This window comes from Manis pentadactyla, chromosome 2 (genome assembly GCF_030020395.1).
Source record: "Manis pentadactyla isolate mManPen7 chromosome 2, mManPen7.hap1, whole genome shotgun sequence".
NCBI classification, from domain to species: Eukaryota; Metazoa; Chordata; class Mammalia; order Pholidota; family Manidae; genus Manis; species Manis pentadactyla.
In genome coordinates, this window is record NC_080020.1 from 200,061,679 (window position 1) to 200,088,915 (window position 27,237).

General features: G+C 36.5%; 2 protein-coding genes across 7 annotated transcripts in view; one reads left to right on the forward strand and one right to left on the reverse strand.

Annotated features, from left to right (window-relative positions):
* PREPL (prolyl endopeptidase like) overlaps positions 1 to 23,639 on the forward strand; it is a 48,697-nt gene extending 25,058 nt beyond the window's left edge. For all 4 annotated transcript variants that reach the window (XM_036925626.2, XM_057497249.1, XM_036925628.2 and 1 more), the window contains 9 exons: positions 1,176 to 1,392; positions 2,008 to 2,193; positions 6,455 to 6,652; positions 8,954 to 9,129; positions 10,347 to 10,563; positions 18,888 to 19,037; positions 19,447 to 19,570; positions 20,413 to 20,486; positions 20,858 to 23,639. In XM_036925626.2, coding sequence (XP_036781521.1) covers positions 1,176 to 1,392; positions 2,008 to 2,193; positions 6,455 to 6,652; positions 8,954 to 9,129; positions 10,347 to 10,563; positions 18,888 to 19,037; positions 19,447 to 19,570; positions 20,413 to 20,486; positions 20,858 to 20,947 — 1,432 coding nt within the window. In that variant the 3' untranslated portion in view covers positions 20,948 to 23,639. The remainder of the gene's footprint in view (positions 1 to 1,175; positions 1,393 to 2,007; positions 2,194 to 6,454; positions 6,653 to 8,953; positions 9,130 to 10,346; positions 10,564 to 18,887; positions 19,038 to 19,446; positions 19,571 to 20,412; positions 20,487 to 20,857) is intronic.
* SLC3A1 (solute carrier family 3 member 1) overlaps positions 9,796 to 27,237 on the reverse strand; it is a 44,425-nt gene continuing 26,983 nt past the window's right edge. Inside the window, exons 10-11 of one of the 3 annotated variants that reach the window (XR_005032696.2) lie at positions 10,889 to 11,179; positions 9,796 to 10,198 (exon numbers count right to left, since the gene is read on the reverse strand). Coding sequence is in view for 2 of the 3 variants with exons in the window: in XM_036925630.2 (XP_036781525.2) it covers positions 21,673 to 22,113 (441 nt within the window). In the remaining variant the exon portion in view is untranslated. Of the gene's footprint in view, positions 10,199 to 10,593; positions 11,180 to 21,672; positions 22,114 to 27,237 lie in introns of those variants that run through there. The other 2 variants (XM_036925631.2, XM_036925630.2) reach the window with 2 other exon arrangements.

Here is a 27,237-nt window from a genome sequence, read left to right on the forward strand (position 1 = left end):
ACATGGTAATGTAATCCAGTACAGAAACAATTTGACCAAAATCATAACCATGGTTATCTCTGAGTATTGGGATTCAGGGTTATCATCCTTCTTTATATTTTTCAGTATGTTCAATTACTTTACAATAAGAAAACATGTAAATATAACATTTAAAGCCATCTGGTGTATCATTGTGAATCAGCATAATGCTCTTGGAATATTATTTGGTTATAGTTATTAATTATTATAAAAATACTCTCAATCATTAAATTAGCATTGCCATTCCTAAAAATTCATCCTGAGGTAATAATTGTAAAAGTCAGGGAGGCAGAAACTGGCTTCATGAATATGTTCCCTGTTATGTTCCATATTATAATAAAGGATTACAACCCAAATTTTTAAGAATTATGATAATTCAACATGATAGAATATTAGGTAGCTATTTAAAATAATGATCATAAAGAACTGTATAATTAATATGGGGTGTGATACTGATACTCTGAAGAAAAACAGAATCCAAACGGTATCTGTATTTTAGTTACATCAATTTTAAAATACATGAAATACAAATAAACCTAAGAAGGAAAAATAGAAAAATGTAAATAGTTACATTAATTTTTAAAATGTGTTGGGTTAGTGGGATTGTGAGGTTTTCTTCTATTGTTCTATTTTGTTATATAAAAACTGGGATGGGAGAGAGAGGAGAAAAGGAAATCCAACGTGCATACAGAGGAAGAACAAAGTAAACTCTCTCTTCTTCTACATACCTCCTCTAGGAAGTTTATTTCTGTTCTCAGCAAAAAGCTCTATCATCTATTAATGTGATTAAGTGAGAGTTAGGTGATGTTCTAGTTTACTTTGAAATACATTCAAAAATAGATGGATGCACAGGTTTGTGATGCAATACAGCAAAATGTTGGCACTGATTAAATCTCAGTGGTGGGTATGTGGGTATTCACCTTACATTTCTTTCAGTTTTCTGTGTGTTTAAAAAATGTTCATAATAGATTTTTAGAGATGAAATTATTTTGAATGCCTTGGGGGGAATAAGAAAAATAATACCCAGTTTTTCAATTTATAAGCAATGTTCACTAAGAAGTTTTTCAACATACATATTGACCACTTGTGAAATACTGTCATTAACAAGGTAGAATACATTTGAAATTTACTGGATTTTCATGTGTTTCTCTCTCTAGCTATTTTGTTTTCCTTTATCTCACAAAAGACAGTCGTTTCCTTACCATAAATATTATGAACAAGACCACTTCTGAAGTGTGGTTGATAGATGGCCTAAGCCCCTGGGACCCACCAGTACTTATCCAGAAGCGAATACATGGAGTCCTGTACTATGTTGAACACAGAGATGATGAATTATACATTCTCACTAATGTTGGCGAGCCTACAGAATTCAAGGTAATCTTGGATTCTCCTTGTCACCATTTGAGCCATTAAGGAGTGTCATTTTCCATCAACAGCATTTCATACTCTAAGAGTTCATTGTTTTGTAGGCTTTTGGTAGAGTATAGTAATTGATGCTACCTTCCTATGCATAATGATCCCATTTCTTTTCCCTTAGAGATAATTCCTCTACATATTTTAATTATGACTGAAAAGGTTAGTAAATGAAACATACTCTACCCTGATTATATTAGTTATCACAGCCAAATTTAGTGACTTAAATGAACAAACTTTTGTAAAAATTTGTTATTTTTTAAGTTAGCTATTTGGATTGATCTCAGCCCAGCAGGCTCACTAATGCACCCGGTCACCTGGATATCAATGCCCTCACTCAGCTGTCCTTTGGTTGGCTGTCAGCAAAGCACAGGGCCCTGCTATCTCACCACCTAGCAGGCTAGCCTGGACGCATTCACATGCTGATGGTCGCACTGCAGCCCTGAAGCAAGATCTGTTCCTTCAGCTCTTCACAAAGCAGGGAAGACTTATATGTGCTAGTTTTCAGTAGTGTCTCTGGTTGCTGTAGTCTTCATGTTTTATTACCTAGACCTCTTTTAACTTTGTTCCACATAGCTCATGAGAACAGCAGCTGATACCCCTGCTATTATGAATTGGGATTTATTTTTCACAATGAAGAGAAATACCAAAGTTGTAGACTTGGACATGTTTAAGGACCACTGTGTTCTGTTCCTGAAGCACAGCAATCTACTTTATGTTAATGTGATTGGTCTGGCTGATGATTCGGTTCGGTCTCTAAAGGTATGTTTAATTTTCAGAAGATAGTATGATTAATCAAAATACATGCAGTTTAGTGTACAGAGCATCAGATGTTAAATAATAGCAATGTGCTTTTTCTTGAAATAAGTTTAAATGGAATTTAGCATACTGGGTCTTTCACAGGTTTAGGAGATTTTAGAATTTTTAGAGGACCTTGCTTTTAATGTAGTTTTCCTTAAAATGGTGTCTTATAGCATGAACTTCAGAAGTAGAGAACTATATTTTTCTTTCTACATATCTCTATATATCACAGATCTCCACAACTGTAGATATAGTAATAACTCAGGTCAACTTGACAGCTAGTGCCCAACCACTGCCTGCTGCTCCCGTCCCACACCCGCCAGTAGGGAAACCAATCATGCCGATGGTGTTTCTGCCATTGCATGCTTGTGCCTGCTTCATTTTCTCATCAGTTTTCTTACCTATGAGATATTAGGAGGGGTGCAAACTTACTGTAACCTCTTTCAATAAGGAGATGATAATAACTTCTTTCAGTGGTCTCCACTGCAGCATAGCTGTGACGGTGGCAACTGTTGGTACTGCCTGTGGCTGCCAGGAAAGATAATCTGCCTCCACAATGAACTTGCTAGAATTAGTGAATGAAAACCTTATTACCTAGTGTTTACCTAGGTAAACACTAGATTAACTAGTCTTAAAGCAGCATAAACATGCAAGTTAAGGTAACAGGCACTGAAGAGAAGAGGAAAGGCCTTCAATTTACTTCATATGGTTGAGCCATCTGAGCAGCAAGCACTGACCACTTACACCTCCCTTACTGCAATATTGTCACAATTTCTGCTAAAATGCAGGTCCAATAAATTTACTGAATGTTTACTGAATTTCTGTGTGCAAAGTACCGTACTGGGCACTCTGGGCTAAAAAGATAGCAGAACAAAATATCTGGCCTTAAGGAGGATACAGTTTATCGTGAGGTTAGACTAGTACACAAAGATTAAGTATAAAGTGGGTTTACGTAAATGGTGCCGAAAACATAAAATGTGCTGGGGGGCCCAAAGGAGAGGGAGAGGACCCAGAAAGCTTTTGTAGGGAAAGTAGAATTTGAGATGCATCAAAGAAGAAAGATGGAATTTTGAGAGTATTTTTACAGGTCAGAAGGGAAATGATATTCTAGAATGAGATAAGTCCATCAAATGAAGCTCTAGGCTGGGGAAGTTAAAAAATGTTCAGGAAACTGTTAATAGTTCTGTTTTATTGAAGCAGAATAAATGTGTAGGGGGTGAAGCTATGATCTGACATTCTTTGACTGTCAGGGTAAGGAATTTAGTCATAAATTATGAAGAGGGAGGGATAGGAGGTTGGTTTGAAGTTCTGGGGTGGTAAGAAGATGGTTTGAGGAGTTGAGCTATTCATGAGGTTATCTGGGAGCCATAGTAAGGACCACTGAAGCAAGAAGAGATAAGGGACAGGGAAATTCGTTTTGAGATTGTTACAGTGGTATACCTAAGAAATACCAACAGCCTAAGGCAACAGAATTTGCTTGCTACTCCCTAAAATCAAATTATCAAATGTAATGTCCATTGTCTTAGAAGACTATGTAGGTACCCTAAAACAAAAATAGTGATTTTACTCTCGTTTTCTTACTGCCTTCATCTACTGGATTCAAAATGTATCTCTTTGCTTGCTAATTGATGCCAAGTACAGAGATCTTCAATTGGCAAACTGGCAGAGCATCAATTCTTGTTGCAATCTATATGAACAGGGATGAGGGAGAATACATAACTTTAGCAATGCATTTATTACAACAAAATTCTATGTCAAGTAATTAGGAATGCCATGAGTTTACTCTGCTATAATAAGATTTGACTTCTCATAAATACAACCTTTTACTTTTTCTTATAAGTATTCCTGTTTTAAAAATACGTTTCAGTTCCCATGGTTTTAACTTCCATTAAAACAAACATCATGTCTTTAATCTATATCCTCCATCTCTTTATTCCCTGAGCCTTCCCAACCTGTAGTATCTCTTATGCCTTGCTGTAATGTTATGAATCACCATTATGGAATCAAATATTATATAACAGATGCTAACTTCAAGAGAATTTTATAGATCAGAGCCTCTTCATGAACTGGATAACACTGATTAATATGCATAAACAGTGCCATACACAAAGGACAAAATCTTTAAACCAAACTGAGTGGATTATTAAGTATTTCCTTATGTAACATCTCTGTTCAGTGGGCCCTTGACTAAAAGATTTTTTTGAACTCAATCTGAGCAATAGAAATGTAAAACCCTTAATATACTTGCCTTCTATCCTTGGTCATCATGTCATTAGTATTTCCTTGTAATATTTTTTTTTATTCACAAAAAGAAATTACGGTATTTTAATTCACTATGATATTTAATTTAAGCACATAGGGAATAATGTTTTGCTTTGTGCTAACATTAATTCATTTGGAGGAGTCTGCATACTTGTGCCAGTTTTCTTTCAACTTGTAGATCTTAATTATTCTTTTAATAAAATGACTGTGGTCTGGTAGAATGCTAAAGCTGAACCTGTTTCTATCAAGTATCTAAGGAATCTCTGCATATCACCTGGCTAATTTATAATTATTCTTGGGTGCTATCCATTAAAATACAAAGTTGATATTGCAAGTTTACCTCAATAGAAAATATGACTTAGGATATCCTTGAGATGGTTAATACTTATTTCTACATCACCTGCACAAACTTTAAAAAAGTACAAAACTTTGGAAGAGTTTTTGTTAAGATTAAAATTTTAACCTTGATTCCACTTATTTAAGAAGTAAAACCAAAAGACTCTTTTATGTTTGTATTTATACACATAAACTAAGATAGCTTACTAATGTGTCACATAGAAACTGTTTTAAAGTCTCACCAAAGAGCAGAAAAACATTTGTGCCTCCATGGGCTAAGGAACCTTATACCTTCAGTCTGAAGCCTGGTTATAAGTAGCAATGCTTCCTCCTTTTTTTCTCCATTAAGATTTCAGTTTGCTCACTTTACTTATGCTACCAAGTTTCCCAACTTTCATGGATACATTTTTATTTTCAGTTATAGCTTGCATTTAAATAGAAAATTTATCCTTGAAATAAATCCTCAATCTGAGGAGAGTAAATTAGGAACTCTTTTTGAGAAACATTGCCAAAACATATCCTTATCAGCATTTCAGGAAAAACAGATTCTTTGTCTTAATTACAGAAATTTGCTCTGTGAACATAAGCTCTTTGGCTGGCTGTACGTAGTTTCTACAAGTTAAATGGTGCCCTCTTTAAGCATGCAGCCCCCACCTACCCTTTCTGAATAGTGCCCACCAGTGATACTGCTGTATCAAGACCTCTGATTTTCTAAGGAATTTGCTCTTTCTACAATTACTCAAGAAAAGAAAGGCAATTTTCTTTTAATGTTCTGACTCAAGGTACCATTTCTAACTCAGCCTGCTTACCAGAGTTCTTTAAAAGGTGTAAGAGTGATGTTAGCGGAAGGTTTGAAGGTGGACCCTGCTGCTCTGAGAGAATAAATTTTGATTCCTTTCCTTTTTTCTTAAAGTTAAGAATCCTAATGATAATAGCTGTGAGCCTCTGAGAGTGGATGTGCTGGGAAAGGTTTTGTTCTGCACAATGGTTAGCCTTGGAGCTAAAGTTAGAAACAAATTGTAAATGCTTTAGTGCTGCTGAGCCAGTTTGTAGCCCTGGAATAATGACTGTCATCACTGTGGCTGTCTAGGCTGCGGTAAGGGCTGGTGGTAGATTATTAAAAACACACGTGAGAGATTTCATGGTCTGTGAGAACAGATTTTGGAGTTATTGCTGGGTTCTGGAATTACTATTTGTTTGGCTTTTATTCCTTAACATTCTGCTATTTCATCACCCAAATTTATACCCTAAAATGAAATTTTTTATTAAAAAAGATTTCAGGCCTTTGTCTACTTTGATTTCTGGCCCATTCCTCCCTTGGAATGGATTCAAATAAAACTTTCCCTCTGCTTCAAAAAAAAAAAGATTTCATGTAAATCCAGAATCATTATAAACCATTTTCTTGGAGTTTTGCTTGTTGTTTTTTTTCTTGAATTATATTTTGTTGGGCTGAAGTAAATGAGGAATTATATGTAATTATATAATGCCTCTTTAAATGAGGTGTTATATATATGGATAGAAGTAAACTTGAGGTCTACATCATCTTGTTTGGAGCAGTCAGTAAGTAATTAATGATACTTAGTGTCTAGTTAAAAAGTGAAAAATAACTATTTTATTTGTTTAGCTCCCTCCTTGGGCCTGTGGATTCATAATGGATACAAATTCAGACCCAAAGAACTGCCCATTTCAGCTTTGCTCTCCCATACGTCCCCCAAAATATTACACGTATAAGTTTGCAGAAGGCAAACTGTTTGAGGAAACTGGGCATGAAGACCCAATCACAAAAACTAGTCGTGTTTTACGTCTAGAAGCCAAAAGCAAGGTAAGTCTTTATAATCTCAACTATCAAGCGCCATCTACTGAAAGCAACCTGTTTGTCAGGTATTGTGCTGTTGCTGGGATTACATTAGCAGTTTCATGAAGTAGATCTCCCACACCACAGCAAGACTCTTTAGGGTGTACATGGATTTCTTATTAATTTTAATACTCATGTATTTATTTTAATATTGAGTAGAAAAAATGTATAACTAGCACATCAAGCCCTTGATTTCTTCATATGTTGTTTATATTTGAATTTTAAAAGTATATTTAAAGAAAAAATAGTCAAGATTAGTTTATAGGTTTGGCAAAAATTGTGAAGGTGATGAGCAGTTAACTAGAGTGAACTAGACTAATGTGATCTCTGCTCTCATGGAGCTTCAGTCTAGCAGGAAAGATGACAGATGTTAGAGAGTAATTCTAATGTAATGACTGTGGCGAGGAAAGACACTGAGTACAGTGGAAATGTGGCAAAGGGAGCATGCCTAGTGTGGAGAGATCAGGAAAGGCTTCTCTGAGGAAGTCATGTGCCAGGTAAGACCTCTAGGATGACTAAGAGTTAAGCTAGAAAGGGGACAGGAGGAATGTTTTGTGCAGAGGCCCTGAACTGAGGGAGAAAGAGTGCATTTAAAAGTATAAGGGAGGACAGTATGGCCGAAGTATAAAGTAAAGGACGGAAGGGTGGGCGGTGAGAAGTAGAAAAAATTTGTGTAAATGAGGAACAAATTAATAAACTGTGGCCTTGAACTTATGGAATTTTCAGACTTTCACATATCATATGTGAGATAATTTCATGTGTTGACAAAGAATTGCAATACAGCGTTTTTTCTATGTGAAATTTTTTCTTAATTCACTGATTTTCTTTTAATGTCTTTAAGCAAATAATAGTACAAAAGCAATACATGCTTGCTAAAATGCATGGAACTGACTACTTATCAGTTCCATTTGTACCTCTTGAAAGTAAGCATTGCTTACCATTTAATGTACCACCTTCCATATTTTTTTTGTCAACAAAATTATATGTTTAGGCTTTGTTTTGTTATATAAATATGGGATTATGCCAGTCTGTCAAAATGTTGCGGTTATTATACCCCAAATTGAAAGAACAATGAAGCCAAGTTCTTGGAGAGCTCCGAAATTCCTTACAACACAAAAGGGAAGCGGCTGCTATATGGGAGCTGCTGTCGTTCTCCATAGGCATTTCGGCACTGCTGAACCCTGGATCCTGCCCATCACAGGACTTGCTACCATTCTTACCTCTTCCTTTTTACATTTTATACTAGCAAATTTTTCTCTGATTGCTAAATTGAAGTTAGGGAGGAAGCAGGGAGATGAAAGGAAAAGATTATTTTATGAAATTAATCTACATCATTTTATAAGAATGAATAGTACTGAGAAGTGAAAATTCAGTTACACTGTTACAGCAAATTGAATATGATAAAGAAAAATGAAAGATTCCCTCCTTATTTGATAACCCTCTGGTGCTCCAAGTGAAGTTTTCAAAATGAGAATGAAAAAATAGAGGTGTTTGGTTATGTTGTTTTCCTTTTGTAAACTAGTGCTACTTCATTAGTTTCTGTAAGCAGAGTAAGAATTTTCTCCTCCCTTTTAAGATTATCTTAATTTTGTCTGTGCCGAGTACCTAGTTTCAGTCAATTGGAATTGATGAGTATGAATTACACTGGGGAATACTTACCTGTCCTAAAAGTAATTTAGGTGTTAAAATTTATAAAACTTATTTAAGCCACTTTTAAACATTTTAAAAATAAATTTAAATAGGCCTCTGAAGAGGATATGGGTGGATGGATGTCATTAAGGTCAATAAGAGATTCAGTTCCTGATGGTTGATAATTCTGACACTGGGGGACAGAAAACTGAGCTGTTAAAACTTTAGTCAGCGTATTTGTAATTACATATGCAAAGATGAGATATGCCACAATCTAGCCTTAATATAGGAAAAATGCTATGCTAGTATGTCTGACCTTGACAAGTATTTTGGCTTGCCCTTAAAGAAAACCACAGTAGTTGTGGGTAGTGAAAAACACTTGAAAATAGCTTCACTATCATGAAGAGCTGAATTTAATAACCTGATTTCAAGCCAGAACCTTGCCGCTCTTTTCTAGTTAATATTAAAAGTCAACAGAGTAGCTGAAAATAAGGATCATGATATATTTTTAGAGACCATAACTCTTTTGTCTTAATTAAATGAAACTTGTGCTCAACACCATAAAGCAACACATAAATTTGGGAATAAAACTATTTTAAAAGACTCCTACTTACATGCATACTGATTCTTCACTTCCAGGATGGAAAATTAGTTCCAATGACCATTTTCCACAAAACGGATTCTGAAGACTTGCAGAAGAAACCTCTGCTGGTACATGTATATGGAGCTTATGGAATGGATTTAAAAATGAATTTCAGGCCTGAAAGGCGGGTGTTGGTGGACGATGGATGGATATTAGCATATTGCCATGTTCGGTGAGTCACACGCTTTACCTGGCACACGAGTGCTAAGGCATTGTGAGAGGTGTCCAGAGTAACAATATGCAGAGAACAAAATTTGTATTGTTGAATTTATGCATTCCTAAACCTGTTCTGGTGGAACTTAATTCAGTAATAGAATAGTTGATCCAAAAAGGATAGGATTTTAGGATTTTGTATCACGTTTTTAGGATTTTTGGAATAGATGTACAAGTCTATATACGTAGGAATGTTATTTCCACTTAATTCTCCTGAGTTTAGGCTTTACTAAAATAGACCCTTAATCTGGACTCCTTTATTCCACCCTAACTTCTGTTTTACTTAGGTGTTTTCCAGACACAAATATTATGTTTCCACTTAAAACCCTTCACCACCTTCCCATCTCCACAATAAAATCCGAATTCTCAGTATCCTATCTAACATGCTAATGATCTACCTTCTTTCTGCAGTAGTATCTGTCATCACTCCCCACACAAGTCCCACACTCCAGCCAGACATATCGAACACCTCCAGTCTTGCTGCCTCATGTCACATGACAAGCTCTTTTCCCTCTGTGCCCTTGCACATGCTGTGTCTTAATGCCTTCCCTTTTTTTGCCCTTTTGGGACCTCATATTCTTCCTTTAAGACTCAGCTTAGGTATCATCTCCTTCTCAGGCACTTGTGTTTCTGGCTCATGCAGACAGGTGGGTGTTCTCTCCTCTGTGTCTATGGTAGTAACCTTCCTGACAGGCAGGTGTTGTTTCTTCTGCTCCTGTTGTGGTACTTTAAGTACACTTGTGTGATACCAGCAGCCACATTGCTTAGTAGCTGTTTCCTTTCTTCACAAACCTAGGATCTACTTCAGGGCAGGGGATTTTTGCTTATTTATACTTACAAGGCCTGTATTTCACACAATGCCTGGTAATAGTAAGCAGGCTCTCAGAACATACCTGTTAAATCAGTTTTTGATGGTCTGTATCAGGAGTTGGCAAACTTTTTCTCTGAAGTATAGTAAACATTTTAGGTTTTGCAGGCCACATATGGTCTCTGTTGCATATTCTTGGTTGTTGTTTTTTCCTCCTGACCTTTAATAACATAAAAACCATTCTCAGTTTGAGGGCCATACAAAAAACAGGCCTCCGGGTATATTTGGCCAACAGGCTGTAGTTTGCTGACCCTGACCTATGCCATTAATATTTTTTTCCCACTAAAACTTTTGCCCTTTAATTTCAGGGGTGGTGGTGAGTTAGGCCTCCAGTGGCATGCTGATGGCCGTCTAACTAAAAAACTCAATGGCCTTGCTGACTTAGAGGCTTGCATTAAGACACTTCATGGCCAAGGTTTTTCTCAGCCAAGCCTAACAACCCTGACTGCTTTCAGTGCTGGAGGGGTGCTTGTGGGAGCATTGTGTAATTCTAATCCAGAGCTTCTGAGAGCTGTGACTCTGGAGGTGAGTACTCTGTCTCTACTGTTTATATAGTTGGGAGGCATGAAGCCATAGTCCACTCTAAGAAACAAGTTTCTGTTAAATTGTACTGTAGCATAGGAGTATAACAAAGCATATAAATTTTAAACACAGAATTGTAGCTCTGAGAGAATTTACAAAGTTTTTTTAATCTAGCTACTTACCCTTTTCTTGTTTCTCCCTGACAGTGTTCTTAAAACTAATTTTTAAGGATTTCCAGTGGATATTAATGACTGTTCCCATCGTCCATTTTTTATTTGTAAGAACATTTAAGAGTTGGTGGAAAAGAGCCAAAGCATGTATGACTCACCAGTGCCAGGAAGTCAGGCAGAGCACACTGGGACTCAGGAATGCATGAATCCTTTGACTCTGCTGCCCACCAACAACACTTCGGTCCTGGATCCAGAGGCTGCCTATTTTCAGATGCTCCATTCTTAGTGGTCTTTAGGGGTAGTTTTTCTGTGCTTTAACTGAAATACTTTGTCCTGTTCTGAAAAGGCTCTATAGTCTTTTCCTGGCATCCCAAATTATGAAGTTATAGCAGCTCATTTCACCTCCATCATTCACTTGCTTCCTGGTTAGATATTCTAGAATATAATGACTGGGGTGAAGAGAATAAATTATTTTCATGTTTTTTTACTTTGAGGGTAAGGGGTACACACTATGGGCTTGTATTAGGAAAATAAATGTTAAATAATCCTGACCTATGAATCTTTTTTTTCAATAGAAATACTAAGTATAGATAAAAGAAACCTATGCAAACAGATACTAATGGCAGAATTACTTACAATATAAAGAAAATGCAACTTACCTTTGACTTGTAGAAATTACTTTGACTTTTAGAGATTAGAAATATGCAGAAATTAGAAAGAAACCAGTATGTATTAAGGATATTTATCCCCTGTTATTTATAATAGTGATGAATTAAGAGTCAACCTAAATATCCAACAATGGAGGATTCATATATGAGTCAAATTTCTTAATTAGAAGCACCAAAAACCAACTCTGACTAAGCAAAAAGGGGATTTATTAAAGGGTATTGGCTAAGGGTGTGTATAGAACCAGTCATAGCAGCAATACAGTACAGCCAGACACATGTCCAAAACATACCATAAACCTGGCCCAGTAAAGCCATCCCTACTGCCACTGCTGGGCACAAGTCACCTCACACAGCCATTGTTGCTTCTAGAAATTAAATGTAGCAGCAGCACTTCTGCCAAAATAAATTCGATATGTTCCCTACTTCTTGGAGTCACTAACCTCCCAAAGTTTGCAGTGCATTATGTCTGATCGGTAGGCCTGGCATTTAGTACCTCTGCAGTGAGAGACAAGCTCTGTTTCACAAGATTATGGATACTCTAAATGCAGAAAAGGAGTTCAGATGCTAGGCAGCCAAGGAATTACATTTGCCCACTATGCTTGTTAATATTAATACAAGAGAAAGCTGAAAAGTATGTTAACAGGAGACTATAAGCTAAGTGAAAAAACCAGCTGCCATTTTATTAACTGGCTTTTAAACTTTTTTTTAATAACAGCTTTATTAAGATATAATTCACCCATTTAAAGTGTACAACTCAATCAGGTTTAGCATATTTACAGAGTTGTGGAACCATCATCACAATTTTAGAACATTTTCATCATCACAAAAAGAAACCCATACCCATTGGTAGTTACTCCTCATCCCCTCCCCCAGCCCTAGGCAGCTACTGATCCACATGTACTTTTTTTATACCTGTTTTTTAATTGAAATATAAAATACAATATCCTGTTACTTTCAGGTATATATCATAATGATTCAATATATTAAATGATCCCTATCTAGTTACCATCTGTCACCAAAGTTCTTATATTATTGACTATATTCTCTATACTGTACATTACATCCCCATGACTTATTTATAACTTTGTACCTCTTAATCCCTATCACCTAATTTGCCCACCCCCCAACCCATCCCAACCTCTGATAACCACAGTTTGTTTCCTGTATCCATGAGTCTGTTTCTGTTTTGATTTGTTTGTTTTTTAGATTCCATGTATAACTGAAATCATATGGTATTTGTCTTTCTCTTTCTGACATCATTTAGCTTTATACTATCTGGGTCAATCCATATTGTTGCAGATGGCAAGATTTCATTCTTATTTATGGTTGAGTAATAATCCATTGTATATGTATATTATGTCTTCTTTATCCATTCATCCTTCAGTGGACACTTAGGTTGCTTCGATAACTTGGCTATTGTTAAGTAATGTTGCAGTGAATATGGCAGTGCACATATCTATTCAAATTAGTGTTTTCATTTCCTTTGGATAAATGCCCAGAAGTGGACTTTTTGGATCATATGGTAGCTCTGTTTTTGATTTTTTGAGGAACTTCCATACTGTTTTTCATAGTGGCTGCACCACCAATTTCCACTCCCACCATCAGTGTATGAGGGTTTCCATTTTTCCAACATCCTCACCAACACTTGTTATTTCTCATCTTTTGGATGGTGGTCATTCTAACTGGTGTGAGGTGATACCTCATAGTGGTTTTGATTTGCATTTCCCTGATGATTAGTGATGTGGGGCATCTTTTCATGTGCATGTTGTCCACCTGTATGTCTTCTTTGGGAAAATGTCATATTCAGGTCCCCTGCCTATTTCTTAATTGGGCTTTTTGATATTAAATTGTGTAAGAACTTTATATATTTTTGATATAACCCTCTTATTGGATGTATGGTTTGCAAGTATCTTCAGCCATTCAATGGGTTGCCTTTTGGTTTTGTTGATGGTTTTCTTCTCTCTGCAAAAGCTTTTTTGTTTAATGTAATCCTGTTTATTTTAGCTTCTGTTGCCCTTGCTGAGGAGACTGGTCCACGAAAATATTGCTAAGACCAATGTCAAAGAGCTCATTGCCTATGTTTTCTTCTAGGAGTTTTATTGTTTTGGGTTTTACATTCAAGTTTTAAATCCATTTTGAATTTATTTCTTGTACATGATGTAAGGTAGTGGTCCAGTTTAATTCTTTTCCATATATCTGTCCAGTTTACCCAGCATCATTACTGAAGTGACTGTCATTTCCCATTATATATTCTTGCCACCTCTGTCATAGATTGACCACATATATGTGGGCTTATTTCTGGTTCCAGAAATAAATTCTGTTCTGTGTGTCTATTTCTGTGCCAGTACTGTACTGTTTTGATTATTAAAACTTTGTTGTATAGTTTGAAGCCAGTGAGTATGCACGGTATCTCCAGCTTTGTTTTTTTTTCCTCAAGATTGCTTTGCTATTTGGGTTCTTTTGTGGTAACATACAAACTTAAGATTCTTTGTTCTGTTCTGTGAAAAATACCATTGGTATGTCAATAGGGATTGAATTGGATCTATAGATTGCTTTGGGTAGTATGAACTTCTTAACACTTAATTATTCCAATCATGAGCATGGTATATCTTTCCATTTATTTGTGTCATCTTTAATTTCTTTCATCAAGAGTTTTATAGCTTTCAAAGTACAGGTCTTTCACCTCCTTGGTTAAATTCATTCCTAGGTATTTTACTCTTTTTGATGAAATTGTAAATAGGATTGTTTTCTTAATATCTTTCTGATAGTTCATTATTAGTGTACAAAAACAAAACCAATTTCTGTATGTTAATTTTATATCCTACAACTTTACTGAACTCATTTATTCTAATAGTGTTTTGGTGGAGTCTATTCTATATATGTAGTATCCTATCATCTGTAAATATTGACAGTTTTACTTCTTCCTTTCCAATTTGTCTGTCTTTTATTTATTTCCTTGCTTAATTGCTGAGGATAGGACTTTGAATACTATATTGAATAAAAATGACAAGAGTGGGCATCCTTGTCTTATTCCTGATTTTAGAGAAAAAGTCTTCAGCATTTCACTGTTGAGAATGATGTCAGCCATGGGTTTGTCATATAAGGCCTTTATTATGTTGGGGTACATTGCTTCTGTATCCACAGTTGAGAGTTTTTATCCTAAAGTACACACTGAATTTTGTCAAATGCTTTTTCCACATTTACTGAGACAATCGTGATTTTTAGCCTTTCTCCATTAATGTGGTGTCTTGCATTGATTTATCTATGGATGTTGAACCATCCTTGCATCCCTGGAATAAATCCCACTTGACTGTGGCATATGATTCTTTTAGTAAATTGTTGAATTCAGTCTGCCAGTATTTTGTTAAATTTCTTCATTAATCCTTTGGTTGTTTAGTAGAATGTTGTATAGTTTCCACATGTTTTTCCAGTTTTCTTCTTGTAACTGATTTCTAGTTTCATAGAAGAGATTGTGGTTGGAAAAGATACTTGATATGATTTCAGTCTTCTTGAATTTTAAGACTTGTTCTGTGGTCTTACATGATCTATCCTAGAGAATGTGCCATGGGCACTTGAAAAGAATGTGTATTCTGCAGTTTTTGGATGAAATGCTCTCTATATATCTATTAAGTCCATCTGGTCTAAGGTGTCATCTAAGGCTAATGTTTCCGTAATGACTTTCTATCTGGCTGTTCTATACATTGATTTAAATGGGGTATTAAAGGCCCTTATTCTTACTTGATTACTGTCAGTTTCTTGCTTTATGTCTGTTAATATTTTCTTTATGTATTTAGGTGCTCCTATGTTGGATGCATAAATATTTATTAAAGTTATGTCCTCTTCTTAGATTGATCCCTTTATGTAATGTCTTTAGTTACAGTCTTTAAAGTCTGTTTTTTCTGATACAAGTATTGCTACTCCAGGTTTCATTTTCATCTGCATGTACTGTCTTCTCCATCTTTCACTTTCAGTCTGTGTGCGCCTTTACATCTGAGGTGAGTCTCTTGCAGGCAGTATATTATCTGGGTTGTACTTTTTTATCCAGTCAGCCACCCTATTCCTTTGATTGGAGCATTTAGTCCCTTTACATTTAAAGTAATTACCGGTAGGTATGTACTTACTGCTGTTTGTTCATTGTTTTCTGGTTGGTTTTGTAATTCTTCTTTACTCCTCCCCTGATCTTTTCTCTTGTAGTTTGGTTGTTTTTCTTCAGTGTTGCGTTTGGGCTCCTTTCTCTTTATTTATTGTGTATCTCTTAGAAGTTTTTGGTTTGTGATTCCTATGAAGTTCATATATATTGACTTATAAATAAAGCAGTATATTTTAAGCTGTTAGTGACTTAAGTTTGAACTCATTCTAAAAACACTAATTTTTACTCCCTCCCCCACCCCATTGTTTTGTTTTTGGCATCATATTTTACATTTTTTATTTTGTGTATCCCTTAACTATCCCTTATTGTTGTTCTTACTGTTTTTTCTTTTAATCTTCATACTAGCTTTTTATGTGGCTGATCCACTGCCTTTACTGTCTATTTCTCTTTATCAGTGAGATCTTTTTCTTTAATATATTTTCTTATTTCTAATTATGGCCTATATTTTTCCACTTAAAGAAGACTCACATTTCTTGTAAGGCTGGTCTAGTGGTGATTAACTCGTTTAGTTATTGCTTGTCTGGGAAACTCTTGTCCGTCAATTCTGAATGATAACCTGGGTAGAGTATTATTGGTTCTGAGTTTTTCCTTTTCAGGACTTTGCTGCCACTCCCTTCTGGTCTGCAATGAAAAATGATTTCATAGTCTTACAGGATTTTTCTTGTATATGACTATTTGTTTTTCTCTTGCTGCCTTTAAGATTCTCTCTTTAACTTTTGCCATCTTCATTATGTCTTGGTGTGGATTCTTTGGGTCCATCTTGTTTGGGACTCTCTTTGCTTCCAGACCTGGATGTCTCTTTCCTTCCTTAGGTTAGAGGAGTTTTCAGCTACTGTTTCTTCAAATAAGTTTTATTGTAAGCCCCTTTCTTTCTCTCCTCTCCTTCTGGGACTTCTGTAATGAGAATGTTGGTACACTTGATGTTGTCCCAGTGGTCCTTTAAATTATTTTTTTAGTTCTTTTTTCTTTTTGCTGTTCTGATTGGGTGATTTCCACTATTCTTTCAGATTGCTGATCTACTCTTCTGGATCCTCTAATCTGATGTTGATTCCCACTAGTATATTTTTTTATTTCAATTATTTATTCTTCAGCTCTGATTATTATATTTTTCTCTTTGTTGAAGTTCTTACTCTGTTCCTCCATTCTCCTCCTCAAATTTGGTGAGCATCTTTATGATCATTATTTTGAACTCCTTATCAGGTGAGTTACTTATCTCTGGATCATTAGTGTTTTCTTCTTGGATTTTTATCTTGTTCTTTCATTTAGAACATTCTCCTCTGACTCCTCATTTTGTTGACTTTCTGTTTGTTTCTATGAATTGGGCAGAACAGCTACCTCTCCAGGCCCTGTGTAGGAGCATCCTCTGTGTAGACTGTGTGTACCTGGCATCTTTGGCAGCCCTGGTGGACCTGGAGCAGGCCCAGGGTAAGGGAGACCAGACCACACTGAACCAGGGCCACCCTGGTGGGATCACTGGAACCAATGTGTACATGGTCCTGAGAACCTGGGACATGCTTCACCAGGCAGTCTTGATGGTTCAGTTGGAGCTGGTGCAGGCATGGTCCATCAGGTCCAGGGTGCACTACATTGGGCCTGCCTTGGCAGGACAATTGGAGCTGGTGTAGGCACAGTTGAGATCCCAGTGCCCCCAGCACTGGAGCCACCCTGACAGGTCATTTGGAGCTGTAGCAGGCACGCTACACCAGGACCTACCTGGCAAGACAACTGAATCTGGTATGAGTGCAGGCCTAGGGGGTCCTTGGGCACACCACACCAAGGCTGCTGTGGCAGGATGGCTGGGGCTGGTGTGCTGGTGCCCTGGGGGACAGCTGGAGCTAGTGTAGGCCAGGGGCTCCAGTGCACACTGGGGTGGAGTTGGCAGGCTAGCTAGAGTGCCTGGACCCTGCTCACCCATGTTATCAAGGTGAATGGAAATGTAAAAAATTACATTTGCTTACACCTCCGACTCAGAGAGTGTGCCAGCAATTTCCTGCCCATTTGGCAGATGCTCTCAGGATAATAAATGGATTTTCTTCATGTATAGTCTAGTTGTTCTCCACTGTTTTTACACTTTGCCCTAATGCCAGCTAGTCTGCCTGCAGGCCCCTCAGGCACCCTACTGCAGGCACCACGTTGGAGGGTGGGGTTCCTGTTGTCACCATGTCTCCATCTCTCCTACCCTTCTTGTGTGGTCTCTCTATCCTTTGTGGTGTACAAGCTGCTCAGTCAGTCCTCACTTCTTCAGAAGTAATTACTCTACACGTAAATGTAGATTTGGTGTATCCATGGGAGGAGTTGAGTTCAGGGTCTTCCTATTGCCACTATCTTGGATCTAACTGAATGTTTTAACACTGACTATAAGCCAATAAGTGATTTTTCTCTTCTTTCAACTTAGATGTTTTCCAATTTTCTTCAATAGCATTTATTATATTTTTTAATGTAAAATTCCCAACTGATAAGAGATTATCCATGTGTTATTCTTGTTTATAATTTTTAATTATTGTACAATAACATAAAAATTAACCATGTTTACCATTTTTAAGTGTCAGTAGTGTTAAGTATATTCATTGTTGTGCAGTCTCATAACCCTATTCCCCCTCCCCCAGCCCCTGCCCATGATTTTGGACAAATTCTACTTTCTGTCTCTACGAATCTGACTGCCATAGGTACCTATGTATAGAATCAATCTTTTTAAGGCTTAATAATATTTCATTATATGTATATGTCTTGCTAATGCAGTCATCCACCAATGGACACTTGGGTTGCCTCTACCTTTGGCTGTAGTGAATAATGCTACTATGGACATGGGTGTGCTCTTAAGAGACCCTGCTTTCATTTCTTTTGGATATATATATATATATGAATAGAAATGCTGTTTCTAAATTTAATTTTTTGAGAAACCAACATACTGTCTGCACTATTTTACATTCCCACCAACAGTGCACAAGGGCTCCCACTTCTCCACATCATTATCAACACTTGTTAATTTTTGTTTTTTTATAGTAGTCAATTCTAATGGATGTGAGGTGGTAGCATTTATTACTTTTATAAAATAAATAAAAGGCACTGAATTAAAAACTAAAAAATGGTGATGATAAACCCTTTCTTTTTATATAAAAGTCATGTAAAAAGTCTGACTACCTTTAAAGCCAGTTATAAATCACAGGCCCTGGTTAAGGACTGAGTGATTAGTCTGGCTCCTGAGAGTCTGTCTACATGGCTGCTTGAGCTCTATTCACTCATATCAGCACATATACTCATAAAGTATAATATTCTTTTGAAACTCATCTTATCAACTTGTTAGTCAAAGTGTAAGTTCCTTTGGCTTTTTTCTTTTAGGCACCTTTCCTAGATGTTCTCAACACCATGATGGACACTACCCTTCCTCTGACCTTAGAAGAATTAGAAGAATGGGGAAATCCTTCATCTGATGAAAAACACAAGAATTACATAAAACGTTACTGTCCCTATCAAAATATTAAACCTCAGGTAGTGAAAGACAGTTATGATATACTATCCTGAAGTGATAGAAAAGATCATCAAAAAGATACTTTGCTGAGCTGTGGCAAGAATTTTAGTAGGGCTTTAGATTGTTCTATTTATAAAACCCAAATAACTTGCAGTATCATCTCTGCTCATAATTCCACGTTTACTTCAATTTAATGGCTCAAGAGAATAGATCAGATAAGGTTATGGTCTCAAGTGAAGACAGGGCTGTTTCAAGTAACAGGTAGTCTTCTAGTACTGTGATAGTGTAGATCTCTTTAAGAATATCCAATGAGTAAAAAATGTCTAGCACTTAGGAAAAAAATTGAAAGTAATTATTTTTCATACTCTATATGGTGGAAAGGGACCATAAGGAATAACATAAATTATTTGTACATCTGTTTTCTTTCAGCATTATCCTTCAATTCACATCACAGCTTATGAAAATGACGAACGTATACCTCTGAAAGGAATTATAAACTACACTGATAAACTCAAGGAAGCCATCACAGAGCACGCTAAGGACAACAGTGAAGGTAAGAGACCACCTGGCAGCAGGGACCAGAGTTAAATGGAATCTTACCTTCAGCACACTGCTCCGAACAATACACTTTATGCTACAGACAAATCATCTGCCCATGATTTTGGACAAATAATTGTTTTTCCTATGTTGACTACCAAGTTGAAGCATGTGTAAGAGCTACAACTGCCTTGCCTCATTTTCAAAGGACAATATTAAGATAAAGGAGGCAAGGCATAAAGTAAAAAGTAAGTTTAAATAGCAAGATAACTTGGAGATGTATTATCATATGGTCATTCATTCACTTAACAGTATTAATTGAGTCATTATTCTTGGGAACCTCTAAAAAACAGATTTCAGAAATTTTTGCTCTGGAGCTTCAGTGCCCAAACTAGCTGCTTTAATTTTCTCTAGATCTTTCCATTTCATCACCTAGGAACTCTTACCTTTTTTCCTTGCCAAGACACACCAAGACTTTCTGTGCTCTTGGGGGAACACGCACATCAATTTTTAGACAGGCGCCCTGAATTCAGCTCCGTATGTCTCTCACTCATGCTATAGTTGGTGTTTCCAATCACAAAACTCAGATTCTCCCAGGCCAGTTGGCTTCCTCCTGGGTTGTAACTTCTCCATGTCAGCCTACAGTCTCTTCCATCCAGTTCCTGCCTGGTCTACCTCCTGCTTTCTGTTTCAGATACTTGTCTTCTCCTGCTTGTCCCCACCCATCTCCTTGTTGTTGGTAGTGGTGGTTTATGCCTTTTTCCTTCATTTTTATTCTAATGGAATACTTGGAAAGAGGGAAGAAATGGATCTCCAGTGGCCAGATACCTTCTAATTGTTTCATGTTAACTCTTTCAGGCCATCAGGCCCCCAATATTGTTTTAGATATCCAGCCTGGAGGCAACCATGTGATTGAGGATTCTCACAAAAAGGTATGTTGTCAAGCCCCTCCCAGCTAACAGGCCCCCAAGACATGTGTTGTCTTAACACTTCAGTGGTTGCAGCAGGGTTTATGACAGCTGCTTCACAACTGCCAGGACTGTGGCCGAGACCCAAGAGGGGAAGGAGGAACACAGTCAATCCAGAGAAAACGCTCTCTCTTATACTTGATAAGTGAGCTCTGTTAAAGAAAGTGATTGAGTCTTAATTTTGGGGGGGCCTTCTGCCTCTGTCCCAAATAAAAGTACCCTTGCCATAAATTGCTGACTTCAAGATTGGGTGAGGATGGATAGACAAAGAGACACTTGAACCACTGGAGTTTTACCACAAATGCCTTCTAATTTTTTTAATGTGTTTCTTTTAGATTACAGCCCAAATTAAATTCCTGTATGAGGAACTTGGACTTGACAGCACCAGTGTTTTCGAGAATCTTAAGAAATACCTAAAATTCTGAAATGCTGCATTCAGTGGGCATTGGAAACACACTGAAATATTTCATAGTCTTATTTATAGTTGGGTTAGCATAAGAGATTTTTTAAGTTAGTAAGTTTTTTAAATTTGCTTCTCCATCTAAATTTTTGTTTAGTGTATATCTACTTGCTTATACTGTTCTCTCCATTGACACTTAGGCCCCTAAGCCTAGGAAAGTAGGTTTCCAGTCATGCACCGTAAAGAGACAGGAATAGGGAAGAAAGGAAGAATTGGTAACAGCAGAACTCTTCCCTCCTCCCCCATCAGAACAGCTTTGTTTTTGTTGGTTTTGCTAAGATTTCCTTCAAAGAGTTTACAAATCAAGGTCCTGCCTCTTTGCTAGTGACCATTTTTTAGACACTTTGGCAGTAAGTCATCCTCCAGTTTCTATGCCTAAATTTTGTGTGAAAAGATAACATTTTCACATCAAAACTCCTTAGGACTTTCTAGTAATCTGGAGTTCTGAGGTGTTTTGATCATCTTATTGATGCTTCTCAGTAAAGTTACAAGTTCCTGCAAGTGATAATTTTATTATTCTTTAATAACATTTGAGAACTTTTCCTAAAGTAGTTACATTCCAGCTACAGAAAAATCTAAGAATTAATGACTCTTCATAAACTTTACCCAGCAGCATGCTCTACCTAAAGTTACTGCAAATGCTTATAATAGAACAGAATGCCAGGGTCTTCACCTCTGTCACAGAGATGCCTAACACGAGCTGTACAGTATGTCAAATACACTAGAATAGCATGCCCGATTGGAAACAAAACATCTGTCTCTGAAAGCAGTTTGGTGATGAAGGAGATTCTTTGTGTTGTATTCAAGGATAAGGCCTTCTCCCTTGTCCAGTATAATGGCCTGTGTATCAACTTCCTGGCCTTCATGGGCATAATTGGTACTTAGCCTTATCCTCACTTGTGTGGGAATATTTGAAATCACTTCCTTTAGATTGAGCAGTGATGATTCTCCAAAATTGAGAACCATGACAAAGACTCTGTCTATGCCATCCAGCTCTCTTGTGTACACGACAGAGTGGCTGTCATTCCTCAAATAGCAAAACCAGCCCCTGCTGAGGAGCAGCTCATTGGCGTGAAGCGAACTTAATTCTTGATATAACTTCAGTGTTGATCTGGGCTGAGTCTTTTGGACCTGTTTTTTTAAAAAAGAGTGTTAACATGAATGTTTCTTCTAAGAGGATTTTAAAAATATTTTTAGTATCAAATAAAGGATTATTTCCTAAAAAAACTTGTTTCAATTTTGCCCCTTAAAAAAATTACCAAATTGTGTCAATAAATAGATAAGAATGGTTTATTTAACTACTGACAGAAATTGCAAATGCTGGGTTTCACCTTGTGTGGGAATTAGTGCAGTTTGTACAGTGCCCTGCTTCAGCTTGGTCAGAACTGATGAGAAGACCAAATATGACTCCATTTTACAAATCCCAAAAGAAATGTCTATGTTTAAGTTAATGGATATTTAACTTAGGTAAATAAAGTCCCTTTAATTCTACCTTGTAACTGGAAGAAAAGCAGCCATTGTGACCATGGACTCTGAGAACTTCTGGTGAATTGGGGCCTCTCTGGTCTCTCATTAGAGTAATGTGTAGGTCGCTGTAACTTTAGCACATATTTCTTGAATAGCTAACGATGAACAGTAAGTTGTAAAAAAGGATGCAAAGCAAAATGCTGCCTGAAGTGAAAGTTAGAAATTACTTCCCTAAAAGAAAAAAGTGCTTTTTCTTTTAACCATAAAAGTAATATATGTCCATTAAAGAGGATTTGGGTTTATTTTACAGCTATATAAAACATACATAGTTTATTTTTCTTGCCTTTTTCTTCAACATTTCAAAAATTTTCTGTTATTGCATAGCCTCCATAAATACCATTTTAATAGCAAAATAACATCCTATTGAATGGTCATACCATACTCAACCATTCCCTTTCAACATTCAAGTTTCTAGAATTTTCTTATATCTTTAATGCCTCCCCCATATTTGGATTATTTAGGATATAAATATCAGAAAGACAACTACTTGTCAAAAAGAATATGGACACTTGATACATAATGCCAAATTACTCTTCATGAGAGCTGTTTCCAAATCATTGAAAATGTTCATTTCATTGTACTCTTGCCCGCCTGTTGAGTGCAGTGGTGGTGGTAGTGGTGGTTCTTATTGTTTATTGTTGCTTGTTGCTTGTCATTATTCTTTGGGGGTGGGAATCTAATGTGTGGTCTTTAATGAGTATCTAATAAATGTTTGAAAAAAATGTGTATTCTGTTTATGCGGTACAAAGGTATCTAGGGTATATGGCATACATACATGATTTGTCAATATACTAGTAACATTTTATCAGCCTTAGAAAATGCATGAAAGAAAACATGTAGTTCAGTGCTACTCAAGTAAGATGTGCCCAGTAAGTGTTAACTATTATTTTTGTTTACTTGACTTACCACTTTCTAGAAAGATGTTGAAGTGTCTCTCTGTAATTGTGCACTTGTCAGTTTCTCTTTGCATTTCTCAGAGTACTTGTTTTATATATTTTGAAGCTATTGCTAAATGCATAGTTCATGATTTATAGTGGAATGTTCTTTCATCAGTTTTTGAAAATTGCCTTTGTCTCATGCTTTTCATATTGAATTATGTTTTGTTTGCTATTAAATATTTCCACACCTGCTTTTTGTAACCTTATTTTTTTTTAATAGGCAGTGCATGCACACAGTATGTAACTCAGTTTCCTCAATAGTATCCCCTAGCTTTCCAATTCCTCTCTGTCATAGACACTATTACTGTGCACGTATTCTTTAGTTTTTGTGTATCATATGAAGTGATGTACCCTATGCATACAAACATATGCAGAACCTATTTTTTTCTCTAAACAAATAGTGGCTGTGTTACCATTCTGTACCCTGTTTATTATTATTTAGTACATGTTAGAGATGGTTTTCTATCAATGCATATACAGCACCCTGATTCTTTCTAAAAGTTCATACTAGTCCATTGCATTAATTAACCATAATTGATTTAGTTTTCTATTGATAGTGTTTAAATCATTTCAGTCATTTCCTACTACTAAAAAACAGTGCTGTAGTAGAGATCCTTAAATATTTATCATTCTCCACATGTCTGGTATTCCTAGAGATAACTATTTAGGAATGAAATTATTAGGTTAAAAGGTCAATGCATTTTTTGTTTTGATAGCTGTAACGAGTAGTAAGCTTTCTTGTACCATTTGCCTGTGCTATCTTTATTTTAGTTCTATGTCCTTTTCTCCTAATTTCATCTCATTTTGGATTTTGTCTTATCTAATTTGAGAGTTTTTATCTTTTAATAGATTAATTTAACCCATTTATACTTGACTTATGATTACCATATGTTTAGACATAATTTAACAGCCTTATTTTACCTTTTATTTATAATTGTACTACTGATACATTTTCTTCCTTTTTAGCTTTTTACTCGATCAGTTGGTTTTATGTAATTTTTTCCTTCTAATATTCTTTGGCAAATCATACATTTACGTCTGTTCTTCTACTGGTTACCCTTAAAATTACAAGAGCCAATTAAAAAATATTTCTCAATATACAGAGCAATGCTGTCCAGTAGCACATTCTGCAGTGCTAGACAATGTTCTGTATTTGTGCTGTCCAGTGTGGTAGCCAATAGCTACTGAGCACTTGAAATGTTGCTAGTATGGCACAGGAAGTGAATTTTTAGTTTGATTTAATTTTAATAGTCACAGTAGTTAATGGCTCCTGGACAACTCAAACCTAGAGGAAGTTACTGTTTCTATTCCCTATAAAGACAAGTGCTTTGGCCTGCTCTCCCACACCCTCCCTGCCACTACTCCCATACAGAAATAAATCACTAAGATTTTTGTTTCAGAATACCTTATATTATATAGGAAAATTATTTATCTTTACGTTGTGTTGAGTTCTTTCTTCACTGTTTTATATACATCATGTCTTCCTTTTAGATTCATTTCTAGTTTGTTGGGAGTCCCCAGTTCTTTGAGGAACTGGCTAGACCTGGTAAAATTTGGGACCTCACTTCTCCATCTCTATTTTGCTTATTCTTGGTTGCTAGTTGAATGGATACAGGATTCTAGGTTTAGATCAAGTTTCTATTACAGGTTTGAAGATAAAGTTCTAATGTGTTCTAGTATCCAGTTGAGAAGTCTGATGCTACTCTAATCCTTAGTCCTTTCCTCAGGCAATCTAGAGTTTTTTAGGGTTTTCTTTTTATTCTTGCCCTCTAGAAGAAGATGAATTCTTCTGTTATCTCTGACTTGTTTCCTTTATTTCTTTGATATGTTTCCCTCCAGCCTCTATTCTCTTTTAGAATTCCATTTTGTTGTTTGTTGGAATTTCTAGATTTATGCTCCACATTATAAAAATTTTCTCTTTACACTATTAATTAGAACTTATATTTCATTGTTTATTTTGACAGTACTTCCCTTATCTAATATACTTTAAAAGACACTCAAGTATACAACAGTCTACTGGGGATTTTTATACTAATAATGAAGTCTTAACGTTTGCTATATATTCTCTGCTTTCTGTGTTTAGAAATGGTCTCTTTTATGTTCTTAATTTTTCTTAAATGTAGTGTGATTCTTGGTGATCCATTTACTTTTGCATTTTGATCCTCATTTGCCCATCTTTAGCGTCCTGCCTCTAGTAATTGTGCAAAGCTGAGTTGGAGGTAAGTCTGTTTTGTCTTTGCGATATAGTTGCTCTTTTCCTGCTTGATGGTGATAAGCTCCCTAGGGTTCTGGTCTCTATGACCTGAAGAATAAAAGCTCATTTCTGAGAACGTCCCTGCTCTAGAAGCAGGTGCTCTTTGCCTTTTCTTTCTTCTGCTGTGCTTGTAGAAGCTGGCTCTATTTCAGGCTTTGCTTTTCTCATTCCAACACGAATTTGATTCCCAAGTAGGCTTCGGTGTTTTCCTTAGGGAAATCCTATTGCAACCAGTTGCAGCAGTTGGGAACTCTTACCTGCACCTGGTGAAACTGTTTTCTCCTGTGCATTTTATTCTGAATTCTTTGATCTTACCTTTTTTTTTTTTCAATTAAGGTATCATGGATATACAATCTTATGAAGGTTTCACATGAGCAACATCGTGGTTTTAGTCAGTGTTCACCCATATTATCAAGTCTCCCCCGACCCCATTTCAATCACTGTTCATCAGTGTAGTAAGATTAGGCCCTTAATCTTAATCTTACTTTCTGTCCTTTAGAAATTACCTAAATACTCACCCGTTTCTATGGCTACTATGGATGTATTTTACGAAAATGGTATTGCCTGGGACATTTTATTGTGAATTAGCATCCATCCAAACATTACTAATGATTATTTGAAAGATGGCTAATCTGATAGAATACATTGTTTTCACTGTTTTAATTTGCATTTGCGTTTTTCCATATTTGCTGGCATATATATATATTTTTTATATCGTTAATGCACAATTACTTGAACAACATTATGGTTTCTAGACTCCCCCTATTATTGTCCCCCCAACATACCCCATTACAGTCACTGTCCATCAGCGTAGTAAGATGCTATAGAATCATTACCTGTCTTCTCTGTATATACTGCCTTTCCCATGTCCCCCCCACCACTATATTATGTGTGCTAATCGTAATGCCTCTTTTTCCCCTGCCTCTTTTTCCCCCTCATCCCTCCCTTCCCACCCATCCTCCCCAGTCCCTTTCCCTTTGGTAACTGTTAGTCCATTCTTGGGTTCTGTGAGTCTGCTGCTGTTTTGTTCCTTCAGTTTTTGCTTTGTTCTTATACTCCACAGATGAGTGAAATCATTTGATACTTGTCTTTCTCCACTTGGCTTATTTCACTGAGCATAATACCCTCTAGCTCCATCAGTGTTGTTGCAAGTGGTAGGATTTGTTTTCTTCTTAAGGCTGAATAATATTCCGTTGTGTATATGTACCACATCTTCTTTATCCATTCATCTACTGATGGACACTTAGGTTGCTTCCATTTCTTGGCTATTGTAAATAGTGCTGCGATAAACATAGGGGTACATATGCCTTTTTCAAACTGGGCTCCTTCATTACCTAGGGTAAATTCCTAGGAGTGGAATTCCTGGGTCAAATAGTATTTCTATTTTTCGTTTTCTGAGGAACCTCCATTCTGCCTTCCACAATGGTTGAACTAATTTACATTCCCACCAGCAGTGTAGGAAGGTTCCCCTTTCTCCATGTCCTCGCCAACATTTGTTGTTGTCTGTCTTTTGGATGTTGGCCATCCTAACTGGTG